This window comes from Geospiza fortis, unplaced genomic scaffold, assembly GCF_000277835.1.
Source record: "Geospiza fortis unplaced genomic scaffold, GeoFor_1.0 scaffold75, whole genome shotgun sequence".
Classification (NCBI taxonomy): Eukaryota; Metazoa; Chordata; class Aves; order Passeriformes; family Thraupidae; genus Geospiza; species Geospiza fortis.
In genome coordinates this window covers 2542894-2558207 of record NW_005054360.1, presented here as the reverse complement: position 1 = coordinate 2558207, position 15314 = coordinate 2542894, and the positions used below count along the sequence as shown (strand labels likewise).

Sequence of the window (15314 nt, the reverse complement as noted above, 5' to 3'; positions counted from 1 at the left end):
TTTCAGGTGCTTTGACAGGAAGAAAAAGACATAAGATTTGCTCGCCCTCGTACTGAACACTAAGGACCAGCAAATGCTTTAAGCATCCTAGCAGGGTGTGTAAGGCTGGGTGAAGGAGTGATTATGCCATGCAGTCATCAGGGTCTTTTCATTTGATTGAAAATCCTTCATTTCAGATTAATTCAACAGAAAACAGGAAAGCACAGCTGCATTGCATCACTATGGTTAGTCTGTCTTGCTTCAGTCTGCAAAACTGCAGCTCATGTTTCAGCCTTCTTCACTAAAGCACTGGAATGGCTTGCTAACACTCTTCTTCACTTCCAGCCTCCCTCCTGCCAGTTCACAGGACATACCACAGGTTGGTTTTTCCTTTTCCCAAATCCCTGAGGACACTCTTCTATCAGATTTCTTGATTGGATTTATCCCACTGCTGGCCATGTAGTGAGCAGACATGACCCTTGTCAGTCTGGGACAGGATTGCAACAAAAAGGCTTTGCCCTGTGAGCTCTGCCTGCCCAGTGCCATCATGCAGACACCTGGCTTGCCCTTGATGTGCATGGTCATGGCATGTAGGAGCCAGAGAGGAGTCTGCAGGCACAGAGGGCCCAGACAAACCGGCACTGCAGCCGTGCTGCCGCGTGCTGCTTCTGCTCTTACACAACCTGGGAATCTGTGCTAACCTTAAACGTCCCTCCCGTAGGCTGTACTCCCACTGCACTCACATTTAAACAGCTGAGCATGAAAATAATTCCACACACAAATATCACACTTTGGAGTAAAACATTCATCCTCGGGACTTTCATGTTGATGTGAGTGAATGTCTTCATTCAAACATAAAAAGCATCAAAATCCTCCAGGGAAATTTGTGCTCCTATGTGCAAGTGTCCATCTGCTACATCCACACTCCCGTCAAGGGGGAACTGGCTAAGAAAGGACTTCTGGATTTGACCCCAGTGGGTGGATTTGTGTTGCAGAATCTTTTATCACTTCTCTTGCCCACCCTCCTGGAGCTGCTAGTCCAGCCAAGAAAGGAATCTGTGCCAGCAACACCTATGATTTCTGCTAAGCCTTTTCTGGTATTTCCAAACAGACACCACATGAATGCAAAAAATCAACAGGAATCAAGTTTTTGAGGGCTAGTGTTCTCTAGGATAATGCTGTATCTTTTTAAGCTTAATGCACTGATGGTGTATGAAGGTGCCTGATAGATAGATAGATAGATAGATAGATAGATAGATAGATAGATAGATAGATAGATAGATAGATAGATAGATAGATAGATAGATAGATAGATAGATAGATAGATGGCTTTTTTTCAGAGCAAAATAAGGTAGCACTACCAAGTAAGTGGCAATATGGTGTGTGCATTAAGATATATAAGTGAAATCTGCTTGGGGCACCTTCACTCAGAGGAATAAGTCTTCTTAAAATATAATTATAATAATAATTATAATAATAATAATACTTCTTTATACTTGCCACTTGTTAGCAATTGTTTACATCGTAGAAAAATAGATAGTATTCTGTAACAAGAAATATAGTTACTTTGTTAAAATGGGCTATTTTAAACCAGCTACTATTCTTTCATATAAAGAATTTCTAAACAGCAAAACAAAAACAGGTAATACTGAGTGCAAAACAGCCAGTGGTATACTTTGCATTGGTTTGAAACATAGTTGCCAGCTACTATAATTACATGTTCTGTACACTGTACTACAAAAGTCTTCCATCTTTCAGAAGCTTTTGGGTTTTGTTTTTCTTCTTTATAGGTGGTAAGTATTTAATCCAAGTGAATTCAAACTCTGGAAGTCAGAGAGAATTTCACAATCAGTCTTTGCTACCATTCTTTCACATTCCTTCCCCCACACAGTGCAGCAGCACTTTCTACTTATGGCCAAAAATCCCTTAAGTTAAACAAAGTTTAGAATGTAGATTCTTAGAAGTGTAGCTTATAGATTCACATTCTTTAAAAAATAATTTCACAAATTTCCCACGTTTACATTTACACCAATGTAACACCTCAGTTGATGCATTTCACTATCCTTGTTAAAGACTGAAATAAAGTTCAGATGAAAACTCTTTGCCAATGGTAGGTATTGTCTTAAACACTACAAAGCCAGATGGTTCCAATGTAGAAGTCATTTTTCTGTGGTCTCCGCAACAGCTTCAGACATGAATAGCTAATTCCTAGTGGCAGTGGTAAAGGCATTATCAGTACACCATGAACATCACAAATGGAGACAATTTCCAAATGTTAAAGAACAAAAACCAAACAAAAAGCACCCAGAAAAAAATCAGTGAAACATTCTTAGTAGAGCAGAAATTTCTCTATTCTCCTCTTCATTAATCTCACACCTTTTCAACTTTGGTGGGGTCATATGTATCTGGAAAAAAAACAAGAAAACACTATTAATAATGTATTGTGAAATCTATTCAATATTTCTAGCTGTGGAAGTGACACATTTTTTCCCTAGCTTTTGTTTAAAAAAAGAGAAGCTGATAAAGCTTGACGCATTAAAGATACATATCACATTCCTGACCCAAATTCTGTGTTTTTACCAGTATAATTCAGGAACAACTCTGACCAAATGCATGAAGATAGAATTTGGGAAGGCCTTGGGTAGGTAGGAACAAGCACACTCAATGCTAAGTGATTACTTCCAGTTTTCAGGTGCTTTGACAGGAAGAAAAAGACATAAGATTTGCTCGCCCTCGTACTGAACACTAAGGACCAGCAAATGCTTTAAGCATCCTAGCAGGGTGTGTAAGGCTGGGTGAAGGAGTGATTATGCCATGCAGTCATCAGGGTCTTTTCATTTGATTGAAAATCCTTCATTTCAGATTAATTCAACAGAAAACAGGAAAGCACAGCTGCATTGCATCACTATGGTTAGTCTGTCTTGCTTCAGTCTGCAAAACTGCAGCTCATGTTTCAGCCTTCTTCACTAAAGCACTGGAATGGCTTGCTAACACTCTTCTTCACTTCCAGCCTCCCTCCTGCCAGTTCACAGGACATACCACAGGTTGGTTTTTCCTTTTCCCAAATCCCTGAGGACACTCTTCTATCAGATTTCTTGATTGGATTTATCCCACTGCTGGCCATGTAGTGAGCAGACATGACCCTTGTCAGTCTGGGACAGGATTGCAACAAAAAGGCTTTGCCCTGTGAGCTCTGCCTGCCCAGTGCCATCATGCAGACACCTGGCTTGCCCTTGATGTGCATGGTCATGGCATGTAGGAGCCAGAGAGGAGTCTGCAGGCACAGAGGGCCCAGACAAACCGGCACTGCAGCCGTGCTGCCGCGTGCTGCTTCTGCTCTTACACAACCTGGGAATCTGTGCTAACCTTAAACGTCCCTCCCGTAGGCTGTACTCCCACTGCACTCACATTTAAACAGCTGAGCATGAAAATAATTCCACACACAAATATCACACTTTGGAGTAAAACATTCATCCTCGGGACTTTCATGTTGATGTGAGTGAATGTCTTCATTCAAACATAAAAAGCATCAAAATCCTCCAGGGAAATTTGTGCTCCTATGTGCAAGTGTCCATCTGCTACATCCACACTCCCGTCAAGGGGGAACTGGCTAAGAAAGGACTTCTGGATTTGACCCCAGTGGGTGGATTTGTGTTGCAGAATCTTTTATCACTTCTCTTGCCCACCCTCCTGGAGCTGCTAGTCCAGCCAAGAAAGGAATCTGTGCCAGCAACACCTATGATTTCTGCTAAGCCTTTTCTGGTATTTCCAAACAGACACCACATGAATGCAAAAAATCAACAGGAATCAAGTTTTTGAGGGCTAGTGTTCTCTAGGATAATGCTGTATCTTTTTAAGCTTAATGCACTGATGGTGTATGAAGGTGCCTCTACAGCAGTAACTTTTTTTGGTCGTAAGAATTTTGCCATCTAAACTGTTAGAACATAAAATTCTGAAGTGTTCTGTGACAGGCTGACCTAAGGAAAAAAATGGATTTGCATTTCAGAAACCTGATTTTCCTAAGGCCAGACACATTCACATTAACAGAATTCCCCACAAAATTTCAGGTGCTCACTGTTTCAGGGAGTGGCAAGACAGGGGTGGGGAGGAAAGGAGAAAACCAGGCCACAAGACATGGAGCCTCTGCATGGCTCAGTGTATTTCCTGAAAGCTTACCCATGCCCTCAGCACCTAAACCAAGGACACAAAAGTGCCAGACCGACAGGCCAGGTCACCCTTTTGAGGGGGACAGACATTGGAGTTCTAGCACTGATACAGAAATGCTTATTCAACATTTGGTTAAGCTCATTTGAAATGCTCTCTACAGAAACAAAGCCAGATTAGCAGACTCATGTCTTCAAACAGCAAAGGAGAAAAGACATCCAATGCATTTGGGAACACTTAGAGATGTTCTCCTAATGGCAGTATTTGCATAGTAAGATGAGCTTGCACTCAGTTTTGGCAGGGCTCTTACTCTGAGATGACTGTTCCTCTGCCAAGCTACATTATACATGTGAAAGCCTGTTTCTGCTAAGGGCTGCAGCCTCTGTGACAGGCCCAGTCTGCAATTATAAGTCTAACATCACCCTACCTTGCTCCAAATAAAGTGACCTTTTAGAATGGAATAATGGTTTTCCAGGATTAATTCTCATTTGGGCTTTCAATGGTACCAATGAGTTATTGTGAAAACTGGAGTGAGATTTAAAAGAGGAAGACACAACATCAGGCCTTTTTACAAACATAAATCTCCAGTCCCTCTGTAAGGTGAAGCGTTTGGGGGCAGCAACAAATCAGGGTCTCTTTGGATGGGAAGAGGCCAGAAGCCACATACCCACCCCATGTGTGTCACCCTGGACATGCACAGCAGGAAGGGACATTTGTGCCATCCAAACATGGGGAGGGCTGTTATGGCTGTGAGGGAGCTGCTGCAGTGGGAACACACTGCAGAACACAAGCCTGGCATTGTCAGCAAGAGGGATAAATTTAGACCTAATTTACTGCAGAATAACTCTCCAATAAAACGCACACAATCTGTTTTGATACATCCCTGAAGTCATGTCACCACAACAGTTATTTTCTTCACTCCAGCAGAAAGCCCAAGGGAGGAAAGCATATGAAATGCATGTGGGGCAGACTAGACCTGATGGGTACAAGAAAGCTGAATCAGTCTGTTTGAAAAATCTGGTCTGGAGAAATACAGTTCAGAGCAGAGACAGACCAAGATGTAGGATACAGAAAAAAACATGGAGAAAAAGGCTTCAAGGCTGCAGGAGTCAATACTTAAAACTCATACAAGCATTTCTTTTCAGTTGGAATTGCATAAATCCAGGTTAAAGTAGACCTTATGTAATTTCAGTCCCTATGTACTGGAAAACTGTGACTAGATTTTTATCAATGAGGTTAAATGAATAACCTGTGCAGATTTCAAGGCAAAGTGTAAACTGTAACAGAAAGGATGAAAAAGGAAGGAGGAGATTAATACTAATTTAACAGCTTTCACACCCTATGTTTGCTCACTCCAATTTATTTAATGGACTAGGCAGGTGGCCTGGGAGATTTATCTCTTTACACAGGTCTATAGCAACAACTGATTTTCAGTTGGTAAAAAAAATGTTAAATGAAAACTGTTCCCGAGAGGGAACTGCTCAGGTTACTTTGGGGATGCAAATGGACTACAAAAGTTTATATGTTTTAGAGAGAGATCAGAAACACCAAAAAATAGTAAAAAAAAAAAAAAAAAAAAAAAAAAAAAAAAAAAAAAAAAAAAGAAAAAATGTGTTCACTGAAAAAGTCAACTTTCCATTTGTCCTGGGGTTAATAGTTATTCTCAACATCTGATCTGGAAAATATTCATGAGAGAGAGAATTTCCAGGCCCCTATATGCAGCCATTTCCCAGAGGCTTCATAGAAGAACATCGGATTTTTATTTTTAGTTTCTTCTGAACTATGATATAGTATGTGTCTACTTAAGTATTAGAGAAGGAAAAAAATTTGCATTCAAGGAACAGCTATGATTAAATGACCATATGTTCCCAAACACTGGCATTAGAGTGACTGTCTTTGAACTCCAGTGTTTTAGCCTGGCCATTCCCTGAAACAATTAGACAGAGATAAGACCTTAGGGAGCACTCCAGTCTCTGTGAATGAATTTCTGTATCACAAGTGAGTTTTACAGTAACAATTCCTAAAATGGGACCAGAGAACACTCATCTTTTCCACAAGGAGAGCAAAGTGGGTGGCTCCCAGATGAGGATAGTACCACCTACAGCCTGTTACTATTTGAGCAGCATTACGTGGGCATAAGCAAACTGATCATGCCCATTACATAAGAAACGAGTACCCATCTGGATCTCCCATAACAGAGTCTTACCTAATGAAAAATCTCTGTCAATCTTCTTCTTGTCCATTCCACCTAAACATCCATTTTCACTAAGAGAGATAACACGCTTGGAAACAGTCCCTGAGCTTGCCAGTTTGCTTCCTCTCTCCTCTGGTACCTTCGACAGCTTCTCCTCATCCACCTCCTCTCCCGAGTCTGCGCTCTTAATGCTCAGGCGTCTCATGCGCGACACAGAGTCAACTTCTTTCATCCGCACCAAGCGATCCATGGCAGTCCGGCTGGGTGGAGAAGCGAGCTTGCCTTGGAGTGTCTCTATCACTTTTGAGGTGCTCCTCACTCTCTTTTCTGAATGCTGATAAGCAGCTGACTTGCAAACCAAGTTTTGGTCCTCGCCTTGGCTGGGACTCACAGGTTGTTCAAGAACTTGTTCAGTTACCAGTGGTTTAGTGCTGGCTTCCTGGAGAGTGGCCTGGCTTTCAACAGGGTATAAAGATCGCCCTCCCGCTCTGACAAAGAGAGCACTCTCTGTCCAGCCACACTTTCGCCTGCCTTCATAAGAATCTTCTTTTTTTCCTTCTTTGTTACTTACTGTGTTCCCTGTCGTTGATGACTCAAAGTCCTGAGCACCGTTTGAAGGGCCAGTGCCTGGGTGGGACCCAACATGGTCATCTGGAAGGAGAGACTCCACTGCTATATCTATACCTAAAATTCTTGCAGCTCTTGCCTGCAATGACTCATTCACAGGGATTTCCACTGCATTTGCATCCGGAGAGTGATCAGAGCTGTCAGCACCAGGTTCTGGGGCCACATCAAGTCCCACTGACCTCAAATCTGGCTCAGAGCACCTTTGGTTCCTCTTTGTTAGTGACAAGCATACTCCTGACCCTCTCTCTAACACCCTATCATTTGTGGGAGTTGCACATTTGGTCAGTTTAATAAAGTCTAGGTAATTTTGGTCTTCACTCATCTCCTGCAAGACAGGGTTATTGAAAGGATTACTGTGACATGAACTACTTGAGCTACTGGACAAAACTCTTTTGACAGGGCTCTCATGAACTGGCTGTTTGCTTGTTCTACTCTTGGCTTCCCCCATCCTCATTTCTGTTATCAGTCTTCCATCTGTTGGCCTGACTCCTTCACTGCTCCCTCCTGGCTTTGAAAAGCCTTGAAAGCCACCATATCTTGGCTCGCTACCATGCTCTGTCCCCATGCTCCAACTTTCAGACTTACTTTTAACCCTTCCTGACCTAATTACAGGCACCTCTGGCACAACCATTTCTGATTTCGCACCATGTTTTGGCTCCTGGCTTGATTTCTCATTTCTGGACTCCCTCCTCTGCATAAAGGCACCTGCCTGCAGAGGAGCTGCAGCACTTTCCAAATCTTCTTCACTGCTTGTGCTCTCCTCCTGCCCTTGCAGCTCCTTGTTAAAACTTTCTAGCTCACTTATTGCATCCCAGGGACGGCGACTTACAGGTTTCAACAGGAACTGCCCAAATGGCTCTGTACTGTTGCAGGGAGCACCTGGTTCTCCCTTAACTACATCTCCCTTGGAAAGAAGGCCATTTTCCCTCTCTTGGACAGGCACAGGCTGGCTCTGGTGGGCTTTTGGGGAGGGAGACTTAAGGACTGAGGTGGCAGTCCTAGAAAATGCACTGTTGCTAGACTGGCTGAGGTGAGTCTGGCCCTTCATACTGTAACTGCTCTGCCTGCAGCCTCTCTCATCAGAAGGTGACCCTGTCTGTTTTGCCCCCACTGTGGATGTTGTACATCCTGGGAGTTTTGGAGATAGCTGTTTACTACTATCAGGCTTCCCAGGCTTTGTACCATGGAAAAATTCTGGGCTCTCGGATTCTTCAGAGAAACTTGTCTGCGTCTGCTGGTCTTTGTACTGATCACCTGGCCAGGAGCCAGAATATTTGAGCTCTCTGTGTTTTGTAGGCTGAATAAATCTGAGGTCATTCATTTGTTTGAACTCTTCTGGTCTCCACAGCTCTTGTTTTTGTAACTCATTTTTATTGGTCATGCTTCCTGTAAGCGCTTGTAACTCCAAGTCTGTTGAAGACATACTTAAGAGACTTTGTTCTTGCAAAGCTCCATTGTTATCAAACCTATTCTTATCAGGGCTCTGAGTTATGTTGTTGTTCCTATCTGTATCTGGCAGATTGGATTCTGATTTAACTGGGATGGAGACCAAACAAAATATAGTTTCATTCATTTTTTTCTTTGAACTCTTTTTGCTCTGCATCCCAGTTCCAGGTTCAAACTTTTTCACTTTTGTAACAGTCTCACAGGTGTTGTCCATATGTGAATTTCTTACAGAAAGTTTGCCTTTCGTGTACTCTGTGCTGGCTTCGTTACGGGGGCTGTGATTAGTTGCTCTACAATTGTCTCTTTGGTCCGGCAAGGCACAGTTTTCCTGATCTCGGATGGATGGTGCCAACCATCTGTTGCTATGGGTGGAACTGTTGGAAGTTCTTTCTCCTTTCGCAGAACTGGACAAGTTTGATGCATCCACAAAGGCACTGTTGTACTGTACTTCAAGATTTCTCTCTTGCAAAGCACCAGAACTGGGACTACATGCATTTTCCATGTGGTTAGAGTTGCCCTGCAGACCTTCCAGTGGTGCAATTTTAATGTGTCGTATCCGAGGATCATCAAAGGGAATGTACTGAACGGATCGCAGGTGGTCAGCAGGGCGCCTTGCATGGCTTTGCTTCCCATGAGGAAAATGGTTGTCTTTGCAAGGGTCACCCCCAACTTCAAAAGTATTCATTGCTGGTCGTTGGCAGGGGACAACCCGCTCTGCAGGACCCTGTGGATCACTGCTGGCGCACGGGTTGGTGTTAGGCACTTCACTGGGGGAATGGGGGGTCACATGTTGGTGAGATGGGGATTTGTAAGAAGGAGGAGGTACATACACTGGGGGCTCCAAACCAGAGTCTGGAATGCCAGCATCTTGCCTTGGCTCATTGACTTTGGCTAAGTAGGAGATAGGCTCTTCTTTCTGGTAGTGGTCCTGGAAACCCACGGTTTCTGCAGGTGCCCTAGTCTGCCGCTGCAGTTCATAGGATGGAGGCTTGAGAGGTCTCCCATACTTGGGCTTCACCAGGGGAAGGAAATTGCCTCCTGTTCCATGGTGCTTGGCTGGTTCCACATTCAGTCTGTTTGGGGGATAGGAGGGGGTTTTAGTGACGCTGAGCGAGTTGTTACTGTTGGTCAGGGAGGGCATTTCCACGCACCTCATGCTCTCAGGTGAAAGGACCCTTGGCAAGGACTGCGATTTCCCCCTGCTCTGGGTGCTGAGTACGTTGTCTCCCAGCGTCAGTGAATACAGCTCTTGAAGCAGCTTCTCCCTGTCACCCTCAGACATTTGCCTCCCTACCTTTTTTGGCTGGTTCCAGCTCTCTATTTCCAGACTTTGCCATTTGCAGTCACTGGGCACTTCACAGCTTTCCTGCAAGCCACTTCTTTTGCCATACCCTGCACCTGTGCCCACCTTCAGCTGATTCTCCTTGGGGTGCCGGGGTGCCCCTGGGGCTGCAGCCAGGCCTTTCATCTCCACACTGGCCTTCTGGGAATAGCCCAGTAGCACACTGAAGTCCTGTCCTCGTCTTCTCCAGTAGGCCAGATCTTTATCACTCTTGGACTGGGAAGACCGTGCTAAATGAGGCCTGTCATAAGCCCTGGAAAAAAAAGCAGTGTCAGAGGCAGTGTGCACAGGTGCCAGTTCTTTCTACCATGGGTTAAGGTCATTAGGAGGTCAAATGATGAGTTATGCCATGGGGATTTGTGTAATCTATTTGCAACCAGATGACAATTTTAATGAGAGGATTTAAAAGTCAGCCAATTAACATGGGTAAAGGAAGGGAAAGAAGCTCTTCTGACAGGTTGTTAGCTATGCAAAGATGTTAGAAAGAGAGACAAATGCACACAGTTACCTGCTGTGCAAACACGCACAGCCCTCCTTGATGGACATTAGAAAATTCTCTGCCCACAGCAGGGGATTTGGAACTAGATGATCTTGAAGGTCCCTTCCAACACAGACCAGCCTCTGATTCTAAGATGCCATTCTAAAACCAGAAGTGACTGCCTTAAATTACTTCTGTATCCTGCTAAATCAAAATCTATAGATGTTAAGGAGACTACTGTGGTATTCAAGTTTAATAGGGTTCCAAGAAGCAGAGGTAGGGAGAACAGGTAGGTGTCTATATCGTAAAATTTCATAAGATAGAGTCTGTAAGAAACATGATTTGCATCCTGGTAAAAGTGCTGAAATTAAACATGTCAGTTCCTGAATTGATTCTTGCTCATCTTTCTGAGGGAACAAATTTCTTCAGGGTGCTTTGGATTAAATGACACATGTCACAACAATGGTGATGTATCAACACAGTTCTGAATAAAACGGAAACAATATTTTAAATGTAAAATACTTCAAAAGAAGTATAAAATTCTTAAATAAAAGAATCCATCAGTGAAATATGAAAGACATTAGACATTGCAGATTAGAAATTCAGAACACAGATTTACACGAACATAATAGGTTCATTGTCTGCTCTGAACAGAGTGTAAACTGTTTTATACATTTCTGCAGAACAAAATTGGTACCCTTCTATATAAATAATTAATTTTCTACTTGAATAGCATTCTGCTATTCTTGTACCTAAGGTGTCCAACAATATAACTGCCTTTACACTACGCGGCTGCCACCAGCATAAGACTGGAAAGAAAAATCAAAATTGACAGAAATAGGACAAGTATGTAGATAGAACCCAAGAATTTCTTCCTCCTCCCTGCACCCCAAGGTATATAAACAGCGTCATCTGGCTCTTTTTTACTAAAAAAATGATCTATTTAAATGATCTATTTAAATAGGACTTTGTGAAGACATAATACAAGTCAAAATTCAGAATGAAAATTAATCCATGAAGATCCACAGCAATTTTCTTCTATGTAAATTACTTTCATCCTATGAGTCTAAAAGTTTAAAAACCAGACTGGGATAAGGAGCATCTTGTTCACATTAATTCAATTGGATTGAGATTGAGCTTCTGAACAAAATGTTCCGCCTCTGAAGCATGAAACACAGTTTGATTGCTGAACCCCAAGAAGGAACAGACATCTCCATTAATCAATGAAATATAACAGGACACCTCCTATATCAGAAGCTGACTGTAGTAACAACCAACACTTCCATGGGGAAATATACAGCTGAACAAATGCTGTTTTCAACCTTTTATCTCATCCCCATACTGCTGTGGCACCATCTGTATCTGTGTTTACAAAATGAGGTGAGAAACAGGGTCCAGTAAGAGTGAGGAGAAAATGAACAGGTTGCTCTTTCTGATTGACTTTGTCCATCATTGTAAAAGGGTCTACAGAATTTGCAGGAAGTACAGTCATAGATTCCAAGATCAGAAGAGACTATTAGAATTATTTAGTTTGACATCTTGCTCAGCACAGGCCATCAGACTTCTTTGAGATGATTCCTGCTTTAGGTGCTTAGAAAAGCACCTAAAAATTCTGATTTTTAAATATCCTGTGATGCTGCAAAGCTTAATTCACCATTAAAAAAACCCCATGAAGTAACCCAAAATCCTTTTCAACAGAAAGAAAGTCCCCCCATTTATTAAAAGCTGTTTAAAAGATTAAATTTATTTTTAAAGGTTAATATCTAGACTCCAGTAATGAACTTCAGGACATTATACAAACCACAGTGTAATTTGTACTATGTCATCATTGCAACAAGAGTGTAAAAAAGACATTTAAAAGGAGGCATTTAGAGCATTTTAAACTTGATCCTTTCTAAGATCTACTCATAGGACAGACAGTATCTGTCTCTCTAAATCCTGGCTAAGGCATTAGAAGTGCTTACACAGCCAGCCTCTGTCAGGGACTCTGTAAACTTGTGAAGATGACACTGCACTGTGCAGAGGGAAGAGGATGCTCCAAGAACCCTCCAGTGCAGCTCCAACCTGAAGTCTCCTCTGCTCCCAGTGATGGAGAGCAGCTCCTGCACACCTGCATGCAGGCATGGTAGGCAGGCACAGCACAACCACGCTGCTTGTGGCCACAGCTGCAGCAGAGAGTGCCTCCCACCTGGACATGTGGCACTTCTGGCTCTTGCAGTCCATGAAGTGCTGCAAGGGGAAACTTCCAAGAGCTACCCCAAGTTTAAAATCCTTCACTGCAGCCTCACCAAAGGTGAGGTGGTGCATATCACCAGGGAGAAGGCTTCACAGCCCCTGTGTGCAGCAGCTCATCTCTGACTCTGCCACTACCCAATTCTGTGTCTCTCCAGGATGTGCCAGTGCCGACGCACAATGAAATGCACACCCAGACACAGCAGCTTCCACGTGCGTGAGAGCTGGGAGGAGGATGGAGCCAAGGATGGAGCAGTCCCATGGGACCAACTGTGGAGATTTAAGTTCCAGGGACAGAGTGGTCCCAAGGGATCAAGGCGATGGGTTTTAAGATTATGAACTCTCTTCTAACAGGCCTGCTTCTAATGAGTATCACATTTGCTCTCATAAAATGCTTTGAATTGATTCTATATAAAGTTAGTTTAATTAAAATGGTTTAAAACCCCCAAAACTATTTCTAGCTTTCTGTGAATTTTAGGTCTTTACAAGAAATGAGGCCATAAGTCTAAGCTGCACTGGCTGTATGACCACATTTCACCAAGCTGTCTTGCTCAGAGCCATGGGCTGGAGCTGCCCTTTTCCCCTAGGGTGATGCTGGACCAGCAGGACCTCACATGATGCAATAATGGGGCCAAAAGTGAAGCAGCATGGCACAGGCATCCAAGTCCAAACCCTGCAGAATGAGGCCACTGCAGGGCTATGTAGGCAATGTCTGTCCCTATTGCTGGCTGCCAGCGTGCAAGTGGAAAGTGTTGGGCACTCAGTAGCTCATCCTGCATGAGCTGCAGGCACTGGCACAGACTTTGTGCCCCACAAAGGGCACTGTTAAAAAAGTCAGCAAGGTGGAAAAATTTTCAGAGGGCTGTTCTGGACACTGGCAGCTACTGTTCTATTTTGAGATCCTATCCTCACATACACTCTTCTGAGACCCAGCATTGGAAAACACCAATATACTTTTCTAATTGTTCCAGCAGGTGATCTCATTAGTGATATCTATTTATCACTAAATTTGCTAGCTACTAACAGTTCCTCCCACACAAACAATAAGCAAAGTGCCTCTTCTCCCTACTTAGAACAGAATCAGAAGGGAGTTCTGTGAAGAGAACTCTCATCTACACCCATAGGATCAGCTTTCCATTTTTTTTTACTTGTCTCCTCTTCCAAATCTTTACTGTGTGGCCTAAAAATGCTCAGTTAAGCAAGGACAGCCAGGAGAGCCCTCCTACCATCTGCTCCCTCCGTTGCCTGAAGAATAGGATGGAGCCAAACACCCCTTCCCCATTCCACCAGGGCATCGCTCTCCCCTCACATGCACCAGGAGCAGTGGCTAGGAAGCCTCTACCCTCCTCAACAAGGTTTGATTAGCAGAACAACTTCAATAAGCAGAGACAACAGCATCATCCCCTGCCATCACAAAAGACCACAAGCCCTGCAAACCTGCCTGCAAAGGCAGCCATGATGCTGGCAACCTCACCCACTTCTGTGGTGTATGGAGATGATTAGTTCTACATCAGTGGTGTAAACAAGAGTATGGTATGGATAATTCCCTGGACAAGGAGCCTAAGCCATGCTCAGAGTTGCTGTGGAACTGTCACTATCCCTGAAGGACACACACAGCCTGCTCAGGGCCTCTCCTGCCCTGTGCTAACTGGGAAAGCAGTACCAAGAAATGGTGGCAGGAAGCCTGCGATGTCCAGAGAGTAACTCGCTGGGTGGTCATGTTCTCTTTGGGCCCAGATTGTCCCCAGGTCTCTGCAGTGTGCAGCACTTCCCCAGCTGGGAACCAGAAGCTGATTTCCCAGAGCAGTCCAGAAACCAAGCAGTGATATCAAAACATCTGCAGGAGTTCACCCCAGCCCGCCTGTCACTGGCCTGAGCACACCCAGCTGGGCCACCACAGGTATCTTCTCTCCAGCTTTGGAGCATGACGTGGCAGCCTTGTGACTTGGGAGGGGACCTGGAGGGGCTCAGGAGCTGACACGAGACACTGTAGTGCTGTGGCTTCCCTGGATCCAGCCTGGAGAGCTCCCTCCTCCCTTCCCAGCCCAGCCCAGCCATGCTCCACACCAGAGGCACCAGCTGCTAGTCCCTTGTGAGAGCTCCCAGTAGGCTCACCTGGAATCAGAGTTTGCTGTAACAGCAGTAGCAAGAAAATATTTCTATTTTTATGAAAGTGTGACAAAGCCATTTTCAGGTTTGTGTTCCCTATGTTATGTGCAAAAGCCACTTTTAAAAACCTGGATTAATATTTAACTGTAGACTGGCAGGTCCCACCCCTTGCATTTAGAAAGAGGTGTTTAAACTGTTTGAGAGCATTATTTGATATTTAGCCAAGGCCAGAAATTACAGATACCTCTGCCATATCCAAGATGTGGGGCAGATGTGTGAGCCCCTGCAGATGCACCCAGAGGAATGGGAAGCAGGGAGGCAGCAGCCCTCCCAAACCCCTGTGCACCCACACAGGCTCTGACAAACAGGCTGCAGGAGCAGCAGTGCTGTGGTAGCTTCCAGCCTCACACAGTGAGATCTTCTTCACAACAGTATTTCTCCACACTAAACTGAGCATCCGCTTCAGCACCACTGCACACTCTCTTCCCTTGCTTCAAAACCTTCTTCCCTTTCATTCTTTTCAGTATCTTTCCTCACTTTTTTTGTTGTCCAGTTCACTTCATCCAAAACACAGCAGAAAGGACCCTCCCAATTACCCTTACATCTGTGTTCTGTCCTTCCTTCTCTAGAATGGATGGTTCCACCTGGAGACCTTCACCAGTACTTGCTGTCCTATGACTGCTTTAGAGGGCTCACATCTCTTCCTGCCCATTATCCTAACAGGCAACCAGCAGCCATTCCTG

General features: G+C 44.1%; 1 protein-coding gene across 5 annotated transcripts in view; it reads right to left on the bottom strand.

Moving 5' to 3' along the window:
* Window positions 1-1544: 1544 nt before the first annotated feature.
* JCAD (junctional cadherin 5 associated) overlaps window positions 1545-15314 on the bottom strand; it is a 58860-nt gene continuing 45090 nt past the window's right edge. For 3 of the 5 annotated variants that reach the window (XM_014308171.2, XM_031059319.1, XM_031059320.1), the window contains exon 3: window positions 6255-10005. In XM_014308171.2, coding sequence (XP_014163646.1) covers window positions 6255-10005 — 3751 coding nt within the window. Of the gene's footprint in view, window positions 2385-6254; window positions 10006-15314 lie in introns of those variants that run through there. The other 2 variants (XM_031059322.1, XM_031059321.1) reach the window with 1 other exon arrangement.